Below are 17,558 nucleotides of genomic sequence, written 5' to 3' on the forward strand. Positions count from 1 at the left end.
TCGAGCTCTCTGTCAGTCGACCTGGAGGTCAACCGGAGAATCGCCAGGGCAGCCACAGTTATGGCCAGACTGAACCGGCGAGCGTGGAACAATTCCAGCCTCACTGAGAAAACCAGACTGCGCATCTACCAAGCCTGCGTACTCAGCACTCTCCTCTATGGCAGCGAGACGTGGACCACCTACACAAGGCACGAAAGGAAACTCAACAGCTTCCACATGAGGTGCCTGCGACACATCCTGCATGTCGCCTGGCAGGATAAGGTCCCCAACACCGAGGTGCTGAAGCGAGCCAATATGAGCAGTTTGCATGCAGTTCTTAGCAAGAGACGCCTCAGGTGGCTCGGCCATGTCAAAAGAATGGATGCAGGCCGTATCCCCAAAGACCTCCTCTACGGCGAGCTAGCAGAAGGCAAGAGGATGAGAGGGCGCCCAAAACTGCGGTTCAAAGACATCTGCAAAAAGGACATGACACAATGCTCCATCAATCTCAACACATGGGAAGTTCAAGCAGACGACCGCCTAGCCTGGAGGCTCGCGGTCAGGCAAGGTACGTCACGTGCAGAGGCTGCGCGCAACGAGGAGGCGGCCCAGAAAAGATCGAGGCGGAAGCAGCGTCAACAGCAGCAACAACAGCCATCTGCCTTCACCTGTAACAAGTGCGGCAGGGATCGTCACTCCCGAGTCGGACTGCACAGCCATTCTCGGCGGTGCAGATAGACTCTCAAGAAGCTACGCCATCGTCTCTCGAGACGGACGGCTGCCGCCGCCGCCGCCGCCGACTCTCATAGATCTGGTTCCCTAGGAAACAGATTTTAAGACTTAAAGATGTGTGTGCAGGTGGTTTATTGGAGAGTACCTTTGGGTATAACCTATGTGAAGGATGAAGAAAGTAGAACTAAGTAGAGTGAGCATTTGAAATGAATGCCTCATTCAATTCTATGGGGCCCCACTGAGGCTTAGATGACAATTGAGAGTAGTCCTACCTGGTTTACTGGGCTTTTAGCCAACATGGTTTTAAAGGCACTGGACATTAAGATACTCTCTCATCCCCTAAGAGATGGGAAACAAGCCAAGCAAGTCCTATGATTGCCCTTAAGAGCAGTTCCAAGCTATGGCTTGGGTGGGGGTGGAACAGAGAAAATCTAGTGGTTGTTTTAAGTTGAGATGGAGTTGAAAGTCTTGAGAAAATATGGTGGCTATAGTTCACATAGCAGAATACTGAAAAGATGAGAGCTATAGAGAAAGGGATTACTGGATATCTGTGGAGGTATATTTATAATCAGTGTGGTCAAAAACAATGATAAAGAGAAAAACCTCAGAAGCAGCCAGAGATAAAAGACATAGTGCTTACATAGGAGTGAAAAGTTATAACAGGTTTTATATATAAAAAAAACCCAAAAATGTAAGCTAGGAGACAGTGGAAAAACATCTTAAAAAATTAAAAGAAAAAAACCTGACTGCTAGAATTCTGTGTACATCTTTTCCACAAGATGGTAGGGTAGGTGGATACCATACTCACTTCCTATCATGACTACCTCAAACTTACAACTAAATTATAGAACAATCAACCTGAAGACTAACTGAACAGAAATATACAGAAAAGAAGCCATGTTAAGATTGGTAGGAGGAGGACTTCTGGCCAAGATGGGGGCGTAGACAGACATGCTGTCTCTGCCTCCACAAATAAAAAGGAATACAACTACCTCAAAATTAGAAACAACCAGAAGTTCCAGAAAATCAAAGTGCATGGAAGTCCAGCAAACAAAGATATAAAGAAGAAATACTCATCCAGACAGGTAGGAGGGGGGGAGCTGGGGCAGAGAGGACACGGTGTGGTAGTAGCAGCAGCGACAACAGCAGCAGGCCAGCAGAAAGCGCAGTTACACATTTTAAAAAGTCAGAAGGGACACCTGGGGAGTATTCCCAGCTCCTCACCAGGCTGTGTAGCTCACTGTCCCAGCACCAGGGAAAATCAAGCTTCATTGCTTTTGACTGTGCAAACCAGTGGGGGTTGGGACGGAGGCAGAAACTGCAGGTCTCTCAGCAGAATCTGCTTGTTTAAAGGACTCCCATGGACCTAGAACATCTGCAGACCCACCCACTCTGGGAACGACAGCCAGGGCAGCAGCTAGAGGGGCACCAATCCAGTGCGGAAGAGGGAGAAGTGCCTGGAAAAGGGGTGAGTTCTGGGCAAGCGGCATTGCTCCTTCTCAAACCCCTCCCCAGCATCTAGCGCCACACGTGGTGAAACAGGTCACCCGTTACTGACGAATACCTAAGGCTCCGCCCTTTACAACAAAATAGGAGTGACAGCTCTGCCTGGAACACAGAAGCAGACACAGGAGACTTCCAGCCAAGATGGAGGCCTAGACTGACATGCTCCTTCTCCCCCCACAACTAAGAAAGAATACAACTACCGCAAAACCAGAAATAACCAGAAGTTCCAGAAAATAAATGGCAATCCAACATATGAAGTTATAAAGAAGTGGTGCTTGTCTGAACAGGTAGGAGGGGCGAAGCCGGGGAGGAGAGGTCAAGCTGTGCTGTCTGAAGCAGCAGCAGCGAAGGTGGCAGGACAGAGGTAAGCACAGACATCCGTATTTAAGGGGAGGCAAGAAGCGCCTGGGGAGCACCCCTGGCTGCAGACCAGACCCATCAGCTTGTGATTCCAAAGCCAGGATAGGCAGACCTCCATTGCCTAGGACTGTGAGACCCGGAGGGGTGGGACAGAGGAGGAGGCTCCTGGTCTTTCAGCAAAGAGTGAATGGCAGGAATCCATCTTGGACCCCCACCCCTGCAGAAAATGCCATATCGTCATGAGACAAGTTGCCTGGTTGTGATGAGTGCATGTAGCTCCACCCTTTTTACCATAGGAGGCGTGACAGCCCTGCCCAAGAAGCAAAGGTAAACACAAAATGGTCAGGATGGCACAGATCATGATAGAGATCCTGGTGACATAGCTGACCAGACAGCAAATATCTGATCTAACGAAGCAGCAGATAGGAAATCTTTCTGAGACACAGTTCAGAGCTTTGGTTATAAAAATGCTTACAGACCTAACAGCAGATCCCAAACAAGACAGGGAAGGAATGAAGGCTAGTCCTGCTGAAATGAACAAAAACACATACAAAACTAGTGGTGAGGGGAAGAAAACCAGGGATCAAATCAACAGATCGGAACATAGGGAAGGAACAAACAGTCAAACGGTGCAGAAAGGGGAAACAAAAAGTGAGGAAAATGAGGAAAGGCTCAGAAACTTATTGGCCAACATCTGAATCATAGGGTTGCCAGAAGGTGAAGAAGAACTAGAAATTGAAAAATTATGTGAAAAAAAAATAATGAAGCAGAACTTCCCTAACTTGGGGAAGGAAATAGACTTACAGGTCCAGGAAGCACAGAGAGTTACAAGAAAACTGGACCTAGGGAGAACCACACCAAGACACATTAGAATCAAAATGTCAAAAATTAAAGATAAAGAGAGAATCTTAAAAGCAGCAAGAGAGAAGAAGAGAATTACATACAAAGGGGTCCCAATAAGATTATCAGCTGATTTCTCCAAAGAAACTCTGCAGGCAAGAAGGGACTGGCAAGAAATATTCAAAGTAATGAAAAGCAAAAACCTACAACTATGATTACTCTATCCAGCAAAGCTGTCATCCAGAATAGAAGGGCAGAGAAAGTGCTTCCAGGACAAAGTAAAACTGAAGGAGTTCATCAGATCCAAACCACTGTTATATGAGATGTTAAAGGGACTTGTTTAGGAGAAAGAGGATCAAAACTATAAACATTAAAATGACAACTGTATCACAACAACCAACAACAGAAGCTAGGGAACCAAAACAAAGGCAAACTAAGTAGGCAATGAGAGTAGAAAAAGAACTATAGGTATGGGAACAAACTAGGGGGAGGTCAGCAGGGAGGAGGAAGTGGGGAAAGGGAGGGAGATGACACAGGAATTAAGAAGCATAGGAGGGAGTGGAGTAGACAGGAAGATGTTGAGAAGAACTATATGTACAACCAATGAACATGGACTAAGGAGTTGGGGGACATCTGGAGGGAGGGGGGTCACTGGGTGGAAGTGAACAAAGGGAAAAGAAATTGGGACAACTGTAACAGCATAATCAATAAAGCATATTAAAAAAATAAAAACGATAAAAATAAAAAAGATTGGTAGGAGGGGCAGAGATATGAAACAGCTGGCCCCACACTTACATGTAGTGGTTGAGAACTGGAGAGATACCTCAGCTGCATAGGTTCTCCGGAAGAGTGAGGGTGGGGTCTTAGTTCCCTCAACCTGGAACACCAGTGCTGGGAAAAGGAGCCCACATAACATCTGGCTGTGAAAATCAGTGGGGATTCTACCTGTCTGGTTAAAACAAAAGGCTGCTGGAAACCCAAGTGTCCTCTTAAAGGTCCTGTATGCAAACCCTCACTCTCAGGCACTCATCTTGGGCTCCAGTGCAGAGGCAGTGGCTCAGGAGGTTCCAGAGACATACAGAAAGAAACTGAGTTGTGTGGCTTCCGGGCAAGGGCTGGAGGGATGACTGTCATTATCCCTGTCTTGAGCCTTCCTTCTGCACAGGCGACAGTTGCCATCTTCTTATGTTGAACCCCTTTCCTCCACGGCCAAATTTCAATTTACATTAGCCTGGTGAACTCAACTCACTCCACTCTGTTGACTCCCTGAGACCCTGCCCTATATAACTGATACACTTTTGGCAGCAGCAAGCCTGGGCCTGCATTGTAGTCTTAAAAAATACTCAAGGAATTCCATTCAAGCTTAGTGCCAGAGACACACATGGAGAAACTGAGTTGTGTGGTTTCAGGCTGAGGGCTGGAGGGATGGCCACCAAAGTCCCTGTGCTCAGCCCTCCCTGAGTCTGCATTAGCCTGGTGAACTCTACAACCTCAACACTAATTATTCCCTGAGACCCCAATGCACAGAAAAGGTCTGCAGGCCCCAGGCAGATGGTAGCTGGCCTCAGTATGCCCTGAGACTTTTGTTGAAGGGCCTCAGGTTTAGCACTGACCCAAATGAATTGGTATTAACTAGGTAAACACCACTTGCCCCACTCTGATGACTCCCTGAGACCCTGCCTCATCCAACTTGCATACTGCCTAAAGTTTTTTTTAGTGGCTGAGACTAATAGTCAGCAAGCAGGCATTGCCAAATCTTGGGGTGCTTTGGGTCTTTTGGTGACCTGTCCCAAGCTTGGTATCAGTGGCAGCCAAACTCCATTTGCAGCATGGCCTCTCTCATGTGCATGTGGGGCCCAGCACAGGCAGCTATAGTTATCACCCCCTGATTGCTTTGTAGCTCCTAACAGGTAGCCAGCCCCAGGCTGGTCACAGGTAAGATCTAACATTGACTTGCACCAGAGCCCCTCACAAGAGATCCCAGAATCAATACACCTAGTAGCAGGATTCAGACCACAAAAGAGATACCTGATTAGCTCCACAAATGGTAACCCAAAGGGCAGTCATTTGGCAGGCACCAGACCCCATTTCAGAGAATCCCAATCCATGGGGTTAGTCCCTGTGCAGTAGCTGTGGTCATGGCCAATCTTCACTGACAGTCAACCTGAGGGTCAGTCCCACTCACTGATGTGCCAGCAAAAATTGAGGCTCAACTATAATAGGAAGGCACACTCTTGGAGCACTGGGCTCAGGTGAATAGGGAGACTTTGCCACTCGGCCCCATATGATACCTACTATATAAGGCCACCCTGCCAAGACTGAGAGACATAGCAGATCTACCTAATATATGGAAACAAACACAGAGAGGCAGTCAACATGGGCATACAAAGAAACATGTCTCAAATGAAAGGACAAGATAACTCTCTAGAAATAGAGCAAAATAAAATGAAGGCAAGCAAACTACCAGATACAGAGTTCAAAACACTAGTTATAAGGATGCTCAAAAACTAAGTTAGAAGAGATAATAGACATAAAAAAGGACATAGAAACCATAAAGGAATCAGTCAGAAATGAAAAATACAATAGCTGAAAATGATGAATACACTAGAAGGACTCAACAGCAGATTAGTTGAAGCAGAGAATTGAACCAGTGATTTGGAGAACAAGGGTAGAAAACACCCACTGAGAACAACAAAGAGAAAAAAAAAGAATTAAAAAAAAAATAAAGATAGCTTAAAGAACCCCTGGGACTAAACCAGTCATAACAACATTTGCATCACTGAATTCCCAGAAGAAAGAGAGTAAAATATTGAGAACCTATTAGAAGAAATAATGACAGAAAACTTCCCTAACTTGGTGAAGGAAATAGACATACAAACCCAGGAAGCATAGAGAGTCTCAAACAAAATGAACTCAAAGGTGACCACATCAAGACACAACATAATAAAAATGGCAAAAGCTAAAGACAAAGGCAAATCTTAAAAACAGCAAGACATTTAGTTACCTACATGGACTCTTCCATAAGACTGTCAGGAGATTTGTCAATAGAAACTTTTCAGGTCAAAAAGGAGTGATATGAAATAGTGAAAGAGATGAAAAGCAAGGACCTACAACCAAGAATACTCTAACCAGTAAAGCTATCATTTAAAATTGAAGGAGAGGAAAAGAGCTTACCAGATGAAATAAAGCTAAAGGAATTCATTACCACCAAACTAGTATTACAAGAAATGTTCAAAGGACTTCTTTAAGAAGAAGAAAGAAAAAGCCCAGGAACATAATTATAAAAAATTAAGGGACAATAAATACCTACATATCAATAATAAATGGATTAAATGCTCCAATCAAAAGACATGGGGTAGCTGAATGAATAATAATACAAGACCCATATATCTGCTGTCTACAAGATATCCACCTTAGAATGAAAGATAGACACGGACTAAAAGGTAAGGTATGAAAAAGATATTTTATGCAAATGAAAACATTTTAAAAAGCTGAGGTGGCAATACTTATATCAAACAAAATAGGCTTTAAAATGAAGGCTATAAGAAACAAAAAAGGATAACATATAATCATAAAATGATCAGTTCAACAAGAAGATATAACCCTTGTAAACATTTATGCACCCAAACAGAGGAGTACCTAAATACATAAAGTAAATATTGATTACATAAAGAGAGATATCAGCTATAATACAGTCAGTCATAGTAGGGAACTGTACCACCCCATTTAAATGAATGGATAAATCTTCTAGACAGGAAATGAATAAGGAAGTAGTGGCCATAAGTGTCACATTAAACCAAAAAGATTTAATTGATATTTTTAGAGCATTTCAGCCAAAGCAGTAGAATATATGTTCTTTTCAAGTGCACATGGAACATTTTACAGGGTATACTATATGTTAGGCCAAATCAAGTCTCAATAAATTTAAGAAGATTGAAATCATATCAAGCATATTCTTCAACCACCATGGTATAAAACTAGAAATCAATTATAAAAAGAAAGCTCAAAAACACATGAACATATTGATGCTAAATGACATGGTACTGAATAATGAATGGGTTAAAATGAGATCAAGCAAAAATATGAAAAGATACCTAGAGACAAATGAAAATGAAAATATAACAATCCAAATCTATGAGAAACATAAAAGCAGTCCAAAAAGGGAAATTTATAGCAATACAGTCCTAACTCAGGAAACAAGAAAAATCTCAAATAAATAATCTAATCTTACACTTAAAGAACTAGAAGAAAAAAAAAAAAAAAGCAAAGTGATAGAAGGAAGAAAGTAATTAAGACCAGAGTGGAAATAAATAAAATAGATTTTAAAAAACAATGCAAAAGATCAATGAAACAAAGGGCTGCTTCGTTGAAGAGACAAACACATTCATAAACATTTAACCAGATTCATTAAGAAAAAAAGAAGCCCTGAAATGTCATCATAAAAAAATAGAGAGGAAAAAAAGAGAGGACCCATATAATTAAAAGCAGAAATGGAAGAGGAGACATGACAACTGACACCATTGAAATACAAAGGATTATAAGAAAATGCTACAAACAATTACATGCCAACAAATTGACAATCTGGAAGAAATAGATAAATTCCTGGAAACATTCAATTTTCTGAGACTAAATCAAGAAGAAATAGAAAATCTAAACAAACTTATTACTACCAATGAAATGGAATCAGTAATAAAAATAAAACTCTCAACAAACACAAGTCCTGGACCAGAAGGCTTCTCAGGTGAAATTTACCAAACATTCAAAGAAGAATTAACACCTATCCTTCTCAAATTATTCCAAAAAATTCAAGAGGAGGGAAGACTCCCAAGCTCATTTTAGTTGGCTACCATTACCCAGATTTTAAAACTAGACCAAGGCATTACAAGAAAAGAAAATATCCCTGATGAGCTATTAGGAAACCAAGTTAAGCAATACGTTGAAAAGAACATATACCATGATAATTGGGATTTACACTGAGATGCAAGTTTGGTTCAATATCCACAAAGTAATTAGTGTTATACATCACATAAATAAAATGAAGGATAATAATTATATGATCTTATCAAAAGATGTGGAAAAATAATAAGAAAATCCAGCATCCATTTATGATAAAAACTCTCAGCAAAGTGGAAATAGATTGAACATACCTTACCACAATAAACTTCATATATGACAAACCCATAGGCCACATCATACTCAATTGGGAAAAATTAAAAGCATTTTCCCTAAGATCAGGAACAAGACAAGGTTATCCACTTTCACCACTTTTATTCAACATTGTATTTGAAGTCCTAGCCACAGTAATTAAACAAGAAGAAGAAATAAAAGGCATCCAAATTGGAAAGAAGTAAAACTGTCAGTATTTGCAGATGACATGAGACTATATGGCAAGAACCCTAAAAACTCCACCAAAAAACCACTAGAACTGATAAATAAATTTATTAAAGTAGCAGGACACAAAATTAATAGTCAGAAATTGGTTGAATTTTTATACAACAATAATGAACTATCAGAAAGAAAAATTAAGAAAACAATCCCATTTATAATCACATAAAATTACCTAAAAATAATTTAACCAAGAAGGCAAAAGATTTGTATTTGGAAAATCATAAGACAGCAAAGAAAGAAATTGAAGAAGATACAAATAAATGGAAGCATATGCCATCATTAAAATATCTATAGTATACAAAGCAACCTATAGATTAAATGCAATCCTTATCAAAATACCAATGGCATTTTTTATAGAACTAGAACAAATAATCATAGAATTTATATGGTGCCACAAGGTACCCCGAATAGCCACATCAATCTTGAGAAAGGAGAACAAAGTTGGATGTATAACACTAACTGACATCAAGTAAGGTACTACAAGATCATAGTATTCAAAACAGCATGGTACTGGCATAAAAACAGGCACTTGAACCAATAAAATGGAATAGAGAGTCCAGAAATAAACCCATGCCTATGTGATCAATTAGTATATAACCAAGAAAACAAAAATGTAAAATGGGGTAAAGACAATCTATTCAATAAATAGTGTTGGGAAAATTGGACAGATACATGCAAAAAAAAAAAAAATGGAAACTAAACCATCTCCTTACCACCATATATAAGAATAAACTCAAAATAGATTAAAGACTTAAATGTAAACTCAAAACTGTAGAACTCCTAGAAGAAAACATAGGCAGTAAACTCTCTGACATTGCTCTTAGAAATATATCCCATTGGTCAAGGGAATCAAAGGAAAAAAAATAAATAAACAAATGGGATTACATCAAACTAAAGAGTAAAGGAAACCATCAACAAAACAAAAAGACAACCTACTAAATGGTAAAAGATATTTGTCAGTGATGCATCTAACAAGGGGTTAATATCTAAAATTTATGAAGAACTCATACAACTCAATATAAAAAAAACCAAAAAACAAACCCAAACAATCCAATTAAAAAATGGGCAGAGGACCTGAATAGACATTTCTCCAAAGAGAACATACAAATGGCCGACAGCATATGAAAAGATGCTCAAGGTCACTAATCATCAGAGAAATGCAGATGAAAACCACAATGAGATATCACCTCACATGTCAGAAGAGCTATCATCAGTAAATCAACGAACAACAAATGCTGGTGAGGATGTGGAGGAAATGGAACCATCATGCACCATTCATGAGAATGCAGTCTAGTGCAGCCACTGTGGGAAACAGTATGGAATTTCCTCAAAAATAAAAAATAGAACTACCTTTGACTCAGTAATTCTGAGTGTATATCCAAAGAAATAAAAACCACTGATTCAAACAGATATATGCACTCTTATGTTTAATGCAGTATTATTTATAATAGCCAAGATATGGAAGCAACCCAAGTATTCATCAACAGATGACTGGATAAAGAAAAGGTGGCACATATATATAAGAGAATATTAATCAGCCATAAAAAAATAAAATCTACCACTAACAACAGTGTGAATGGACCTAGAAGGTATATGCTAAGCAAAGTCAGTCAAAGACAAATATCATATGTTTCACTTATGTGGAATCTAAAGAACAAAATAAGTGAACAAACAAAACAGAAACAGATTCATAGGTACAGAGAAGAAACTGACGTTTCCATATGGCAGGTAGGTGGGAGAGCTGGATAAAAAAAAAAAGGTAAAGGGATTAAGAAGTACAAATTGTAAGTTGCAAAATAGTCACTGGGATGTAAAGTTCAGCAGAGAGAATATAGTCAATAATATGGCAATAGCTATGTATGGTACCAGGTAGGAACTTGACTTATTGGGGAAGTCACTTCATAAATTATATAGTTTTCTAACCACTATGTTGTATACCTGAAACTAATGTAAAATAATATTGAATGTCTATTGTAATTAGAAAATGAGAAAAGATTCTAGACAATGAAAATATCTTTCAGTTATAAAGGCATACATTCAAAACTTAAAGAATCTAGCAGAGCTGCACTATAAGAAATATTAAGGGAAGTCCTTCAGGCTGAGGAAAATGACACCAGGTGGAAATCTGGATGTACGCAAAAATAAAGAGCACCAGAAGTGGGAACTACATTAGTAAATGTATGAAATATTTTTGTATTATCTAAACCTTTTAAAAATAATTCAAGATTTAAGGCAAAAATAATAAAAATGTACTGTAGGATCTATAACATATAGAAATAAAAAAATAATTGAACTGTTTAGATTGTTTACATATAATGAGATTGTTGAGATAGTTAGGTTTAAGTCTATTTTGCCATTTGTTTTCAATTTGTCCCTTCTGTTTTATTTTGTTCCCCTCTTCCTCCATATTTGCCTTCTTTTAAATTACTCACCATTGATGCATAAGAGATGGGGAACAAATAAGGTGGACCTTATAGCTGCCCAGCTTGCTTCCTGGAGGGTGTTCAGGCCATGGGACAGAACATGGAAACCGTACAGACCTTTAGAACCATCTTAAATTGAGGAGACAGAGCTGAGAGTTCAAAGAGGTGGCTAGCCATCACGGAGAACGGTACCAGTGAGGAAAAAGATGAACAGAGAGAGAGAGAGAGAGAGAGAGAGAGAGCTCTGGAGATCTGTTGCACTGAAGTTCTTAGCAGAGAACCATCAATAGCCAATGTTTCTAATGGCCAGGGGCACAATTCCTCAGTCTGAGGTGCAAATCTCTGCATCTACTACATTGTCTTCAGCAAGTTACCTCCTTGAGTCTCAATTTTACCATCTATTACATGTTACCCATCTTCTGAGTTGCAAGACCTACTGACTATGCAAAAGATTTTAGAAAATTATAACACTCATCATTGCTTTAATATGACAATGTTTTAAATTATACAGCACACATTATCATATGAATCTAACAGTTTCAGAACTGGATAATCACTCCTGAGTATGACTAGTCTGTTGCTTATTCACCTTTCATTGAATAATCTTTGTGAACAGAAAAGAGTTCCAAGGCTATTGGGAGAAAAATAATGTATTTACAGTGTTTGTCTTCAAAGAAATTACCATAATGCAAACAAATATACATAAAAATAAACTTTAATCAAAGCAAATTAAATAATATTATTATACTTGACTCTTATTTAATTCTTGACGGGCTGCATACTGGCTAGAGTGGTGTGATGGTAGCTGGGTGGATTTAGTCACTACTGATTTCATCAAGTGCTTGAGATTTGGGCAGAATTTTAAAGGAGTAGAAAGATACTCCATTAAGGCGACTGAGGCAGTGGGCCTACCAGAAAGAATGGATGTAGAAGGTGTGTGACCATGAGCAAGTTCTCAAGGCAGAGAAGAACAAGGTCACAATTGGGCTTGAGAAATCTTGGCCTCTGTCCCTAAATACCAAGCAGAGAGACTCTGGAGCTTCATTTCCTCCTCAGCAAATTAGTCCTGAAGGAGTGCTTGCATCTTCTGGCTCCAAAATTCCATGATGACATCATTTAAAAAATCTCTGGTGATTATGAAACAGACTCATAGATGCAGAGAACATTTTGAAGGTTGCCAGAAAAGGGGGAGTTGGGGGATGGGTGAAAAAGCCAAAGGGATTTAGAAGTACAAATTGGTAGTTCCAGAATAGTCACAGGAATGTAAAGCACAGTTAGGGAATATAGTCAATAATATTGTAATAACTATTTATGGTGTCAGATGGGTACTAGATTTTTCCCAGTGATCACCTCGTAAGTTATATAAATGTCTAATCATGGGGTTGCACACCTGAAACTAATATAATAATGTACATCAACTGTAATTTTAAAATAAAAAAATTAAAATATTTCTGGTGATTATGAAAGTAAACATATTTTCTTGGCTCAAATAAGAGTCAAAACTGTGACATCTTAAGAAATGATAACCTTCAAATGAGGGTGATGAGCCAAGACAGAATCAGAAATCCACACAAAAGGAATTTAGGGGCCATTTAAAGTTAGAAAGCAGCAAAATTATATGATTAATCATCTGTGATGTTTGAGTCCTGGTAGAGAGAGTCTAGACGTATGACGGCCAAGTGACTGTGTAAGGTTCATTCTACGCAGCTATGCTTCTAATCAACCCTAGAACACAACAGCACTTTCTCAGAAGAAATCAGAGTCACAAAATGAAAGTCTCCAACCAGAATTTATTATATTAATAATCGCACATCATAACTCCTTTTCCACCATCACTACACTGTGCTTTCATTCTTTATCAATCTGGTAGTCAGGAGGAAGGACGCTGACGGATGAGAACATTTAAAAAACAAGCAATTTGTATATGTCTTAATGGTTCAATGATGCTACTGCAAGGAAATACAAAACCAGGCCTCAGGCACTGGAAAGGAGACTTTTCAATCTTATTTGCCCCCTCGGGGCTGCCGGAAATAGCGATTGTAGGCAGCATTGTAGCCAAAAACCCTGGCGTAGTGTTCACAAAGTCTACTGTCATCGCAGGCTTCCCGATTGAACTCGTAGGGAGACTTACTGCGTTCTCGTACCCTAGAAAGTCGGGGGGAAAAGAGGCCATATTAGGAACTATAAAGAGAATGGAAAAATAAGAAAAAGGGAAAAAAGAATATCAGAAAATATTGGAGAACTCTCCCAATCACCCTTCCACCCCGCCCCCCTGCCCTTATTAGGAGTGAGGAAGAGAGGTGGAACAGGAAGATTTTTTTTTTTTTTTTATTAAAAGAGAATTTTTCTTTCTGTCCTCCCTCCCTCTCCTTTCGGAGCCTTTCACATAATAGCCTTCCAGAAATTCAGTTGTTTTCTGTATATTGTTTTAAAGTTCTTTGATTTTGGGATACAATTAGAAATAATATCTCTCTTTTAGTTTGCAGGCCAACGCTCAGTCCGCTGAGCCACACCAGCCAGGGCAATATCTCTCTTTTAGAAAACCTGTTTCTCACTCCATTCTGATCTGGGCTACGCCACTGGGTAAAATGACTCCCCCATCCGGTTTTGTTACCCACCTCTCTTGGGCTTTGGCTCTCCATCTCAACTGCGGGGATATGAAGGTGTTAGCATATCTCCTGTTGATGAAGGGACCTTAAAACAAAAATAAATAGTTGCAGTTTTAGGGAAACAGTAGTTGAAAATATTGTTATGAGTATTTCCTAACTCAAATATGTTTGAAAGTTCATTAATTCATGCATTTCATGTAACTAGAGATATGCAAAAATCAAAAGGGAAGATAAGCATATTTCATAAACTGCCTGATCAAAAGAAATTAATAACCTATATATGTGTGTTTCAGGCTTGTTACATTGGCCATTGAAATTTTTGCTTGTTTGTTTTGCCTCTGGGCCATTCAAGCAATGTTGACATCTGTGGCCTCCCAGCAGACTTGGCCTCCAATTCTGTACTTTGCCATTTGTCATTACTCCTTGTTTTCCATTTGTGTGGTTGACGTGATGCCAACATAAAACTTCCAAATGAGGTTTTATGGCTCCTAAGTATGTTGAATACAGTTTAAACACCATATTATTACACTGTTTTAAGCTTAAAAAAATTGTTTATCTGTTGATTTTTAGTCATTGGATTTTAAATTTTATTTCAGTTTTCTGAAAGAGTCTCCTCTTTTTCCTTCTGGTTATATGTTATATGTTTTACCATTTTGTCTTTTTAAGAACAAGGAGAAATTCTCTAATACATAAAATTTAAATAAGAAAGTCAAATATTCACTTACTGATTTCATAGGATTCCATGCTCTCATGAGATTCTGGAATTTAAAAAAAGATACACGTTATTGTTATTTATTACAGGTTGCAATAGCCTTAACATAGTGAAAGAGAGAGAAAGAAGAGTCAAAAAGATGTGAGGAATATATTTAACAATATATTTGTAATAACTATTACAAATTTCAGACATTTACGATTTGTGAATTGTTTCTCTAGCTTTGCCCGTGCTGTGCATATGTCTACACTTCAGTTCCTCTGATGTTCATGAAGTTAATGAACACAGCTAAATTTTCCCAAGGGCTCTGAAATAAGATGATTTAAGTGCTGCACACAAGTCTCCAGAGAGCCATCTTCTCTGATTAATCTGGGACCTGTCTGAAAGCAGGGTTGAGGAAGAGACAGAAAGGTCTAGAAGACAACTAGGTTTCTTCAGGCAGGCTTCTAGGAGGTTCCAAAAGCCTCTTAAGAACCTGTATTAAATTGGCGACCACAGAAACCACTGGCTCCAGCTCACAGCTCACACTGGGCACAAGGCCAGTTCAGAGAAAGAACTGAGATGAAGTCAAGCAAAGGTTTTCTTCTTTATGCCACTCTCCTTTCTAACTTTCCAGCAGGTTAATTTGGCAATAAGAATCTTATATGTGTAAGCAGGTGAATTTGCATGAAAAGCTCAAAAAGAGCTCAAGAAGCCAAATCCTCTCACACAGAAACTTTATGAATAATTTAAAGTGTCAGAAGCAAAATACACATGGTTGTTAATATTTAGTCTTAATAACTGAATCATATAGATTACTGAAGCATAAAAATGAATAATTAAATAATTTTGCTTCAGATTTCCTTGCATAAGCTCTGAACAGAGACATATTTAACAACATACAGAAACCGGGAAAATTTTATCTTTTGACAACAGAAATTATGAAATCTACTTTTCTCTGAGATTCTTCACATGTAAAACTTCATTTCAAAATTAATTCACCAAACACATTTAGTAAAATCATGAGATTGTACTATCGCTAGAGAGAGCTATATTTAACACTTCACTGTGAAAACTGGTGTTTTTAAAAGTAAGTGATTCAACCAATATCCTTACCCAACTGTTATCAAACTCTAAATAAACACCCTTAAACATGAGAACTCGGGGCCTGGGAATTCATCATCTTTCTGAAGTAGCAAAGTTTCCAAGTGTGACTTACCCTAGAAAGGACTTACCTAATAATTTGCATACAAGAATCTGGATATTCAGGATATAAAAAAGACTGGAACTTGGGAAATTTGGGAGATGTTAAATGAATGGCACTTTAAGATTATAATAGAGAAAGGGGCAAGAAAAGGAGAAGAGAGAGGAAAAAAATCAAAGTAAACTGAAATCAGACACAGAAAAGAAAGCCCAGAGAAATGGCAGGAGAAAGATTTCTCACCGTAACACAAAGCGGCCACGGCCAAGGCAGCCAGAATGGTGAGAAGCAGCAGGCTCTTCATGGTCTCTCCGTGGTCCTGTGGGTTGGTCTCACTGTCTTGTGCTGCGGCAGTGCAGGGAGAGGCTCCTACAGGCTGTTGGTGAAAGTCTGTGGAGGTTTTATAAGAACTAAAGCAGCTGAAAGGGGAGGAACCAGTGGGAGGGGGCCGGAGAAGGTGGGGACTGGTTGGCACTAAACTAGCACTGGGACTTTTCCCAAATAGTCATTCCTTCCAGATATTATCTTCTCTGGGTGGGCAGTTTTCCCTCATTCCTGGATGTGACTGAGTTATAGCAGGAGGAGGTACAGAAGTTGTGGCCACCGTAGGTTTGGGGCCAGATCTGGGCAAAGGTCCATGGAGAAGGGAGTTGCCACAAACACGTGTTTGCCTTCCTAACTTCTCCTCTGATCTGCCCTCCTGGCCCTGACTGTGGGCCTTTCAGGTTTGGTCCCCAAACAGAGTCGTAGTGTACTGCTCGTTCCCCTCAAGGGCGGATGAGAGGTTCTGGTGAAGAAAGGACTTCACTTTTAAGCTGTTTTAATTTAGAGCTATGGTTCCAGTAAGGCTAAACTATCAATCTGGGCCCACTGAATGTTCACCTGGTGATATGCACCTTCTGCATTTTTCAAGTGCTTAGCACGGTAGGATGTTGGTGATCCTGTGAGTTCTGTTTCCTCAATTGGCTCCACTGTAACTTGCTCACCCAATTTTGTGACTTGAGCTTAAACCTGTTGTCCTAGTGCTCTCTCAGGGTGATATCACTGATCTAGAGTGCAGCAAGGATAAGAGGGTACCCATTTCCCATTTTCTGAAGGCATTGTCCTGATAACAAATTCAATATGCTTTTAGTGAGTGACAGATAAGATGCAAGGCACTGTGCTAAGTGCCCTGGGGGATCTGGAGACAAACAAGACATGTCCCTAAAGAGGTAAGTAATAGCTACTTACTATTCACTTTGCTCTGTAGCTGTCATGAATCCTCAAACACAGGTTTTCACAAACACACACTTCCACTGTACCTTTAGTACTAGAAGTGCTGTTGCTTTTCTTACAGGAAGAGAAATGCAGTTTCTCCGGTTATGCACCAGACTGAGGTGTTTTTATTTTATTTTATTTTTTTATTGCCTTCTTGAACAATTAGTAAAACTTTTCTATCAGATAGATCTCTGTTGCCTGGGTATCCAAGAGTCTTCTTAGCCCACAAATAGACTTGAGTCACACAGCAGCAAATGGTAGAAGAGCAGGGTCTCTGACTCTTGGGCTAGAACAGTGAAGGTCTGAGCTGGGAGTGGGTGGGTATGCTTTTCAGTAATGATTTATTTCAAGGAGTGTGAAGAACAACTAGATGAAGCCTCATTCTTTTTATCTTATTGGGATGAACTTTCCCTGCCAACCTCCATTCTAGGAAAACTTTTATAAACACTAAATGGTTCCCTGTTAAAGGAAGTAATTCATTTGTAATCTCAGGCTTAGGGAGTTTGGAGGGACTAACAAAATTCAGGTATCCCTGCAGATATTTTCATGTTAATATTCTTTGTAATAAAATC

The 17,558-nt window shown here is 39.5% G+C and overlaps 1 protein-coding gene across 1 annotated transcript; it reads right to left on the bottom strand.

Annotated features, from left to right (window-relative positions):
• Window positions 1–12,998: 12,998 nt before the first annotated feature.
• On the bottom strand, window positions 12,999–16,128 carry MGP (matrix Gla protein). The gene is made up of 4 exons (XM_090275459.1): window positions 15,973–16,128; window positions 14,563–14,595; window positions 13,847–13,922; window positions 12,999–13,373 (listed from the first exon to the last, which is right to left on the bottom strand). Exons 1-4 carry the CDS (start codon window positions 16,031–16,033, stop codon window positions 13,232–13,234), a joined length of 312 nt encoding a protein of 103 aa, XP_090131585.1. The 5' UTR covers window positions 16,034–16,128; the 3' UTR covers window positions 12,999–13,231.
• Between the last annotated feature and the right edge of the window lie 1,430 nt (window positions 16,129–17,558).

The sequence above is a fragment of the Furipterus horrens genome, unplaced genomic scaffold (genome assembly GCF_987537825.1).
Source record: "Furipterus horrens unplaced genomic scaffold, mFurHor1.1.pri manual_scaffold_4, whole genome shotgun sequence".
NCBI lineage: Eukaryota > Metazoa > Chordata > Mammalia > Chiroptera > Furipteridae > Furipterus > Furipterus horrens.

Bases quoted from the DNA above. Each gene is read 5' to 3' on its own strand.
- MGP (XM_090275459.1), bottom strand. From the start codon at position 16,033: ATGAAGAGCCTGCTGCTTCTCACCATTCTGGCTGCCTTGGCCGTGGCC. The intron at 14,596-15,972 runs GTGAGAAATCTT...TTTAAATTCCAG, and splicing joins CGTGGCCGCTTTGTGTTACG to AATCTCATGAGAGCATGGAA. The intron at 13,374-13,846 runs GTGGGTAACAAA...CCGACTTTCTAG, and splicing joins AGAGCCAAAGCCCAAGAGAG to GGTACGAGAACGCAGTAAGT.